The 779-nt window shown below is 44.8% G+C and overlaps 1 protein-coding gene across 1 annotated transcript; it reads right to left on the bottom strand.

The window, feature by feature from the left end:
• Window positions 1-122: 122 nt before the first annotated feature.
• Window positions 123-497, bottom strand: TM35_001191030 (uncharacterized protein; the record flags this gene model as incomplete). Its single annotated transcript, XM_029031786.1, has 1 exon — window positions 123-497. One exon carries the CDS (start codon window positions 495-497, stop codon window positions 123-125), a length of 375 nt encoding a protein of 124 aa, XP_028876923.1.
• Window positions 498-779: the final 282 nt, after the last annotated feature.

Genomic DNA, 779 nt, shown 5'->3' with positions numbered 1-779 from the left:
ACTTGGCGGGGTTCACCCGTGTACCCCATAGTTTGCGTTAGCCTTTTTGTGGCTACTGTAGTGACCATATCTCCCGCCTCACGTCGCGGAGGCTTTCATCTCAGTAAGCAGCGTTAGACTGTTTATACCTGACATTTCATGTACTCAAGGTAACAGTAAAGATCGTAGGTGAACATAAGCCATACGAACATGTATTGAACAAGGCTGCACTGTTTGATGGTGGTCAATCTTCTTTTTGTTGTTATTCTTGGTGATGGTGTTTTGCCGTTTCTTCTTCTTTTCTCCCTCGTCGCGGGGTTGTTTGTTGTTGCATTGCTACCATCTGTTCTCTTGCGCTTTGCGCGCATGCTTTCGTGTTCCAACGGCATCGTCGCGTGCCTGTTGTTGTAATTCTGCCCACTGCAATTTATATCCTGCAGAGGACCGGGGGGTAATGGAACATCCCACGGCCCATTTCTCTTGGGCCTCCTGCGATGTGAGAACTCTAAAGCGTCCATCGCTTAATTCTGATAGTGTCCCATGATGGGATCACCAAAGCGTCCAATAGAGATATATCGAACTTCTCCTCTCACCAGAAAAAATGGACCATGAGGGCAATGCACTACTCGCTTTTTCCTTATCATTTTTATATTTTTTTTTTGTTTTTCTTCTGTTTCTTCCGCTGAAAAGGAATTAGTAGTTGTAGGTGGTAAAGTCACCTGTTCGTTATTATCGCTTATACTACTCTTATGGCCGTGAGTACTGTTGCATTCCTCTGAAATGCCAAGGACATGTAATGT

Source organism: Trypanosoma theileri (genome assembly GCF_002087225.1).
Source record: "Trypanosoma theileri isolate Edinburgh chromosome Unknown TM35_Tth_119_V1, whole genome shotgun sequence".
In the NCBI taxonomy this organism is placed as follows: Eukaryota; Euglenozoa; class Kinetoplastea; order Trypanosomatida; family Trypanosomatidae; genus Trypanosoma; species Trypanosoma theileri.
Note: the sequence above shows the minus strand (reverse complement) of the source record. Positions and strands in the feature narration are given on the sequence as shown.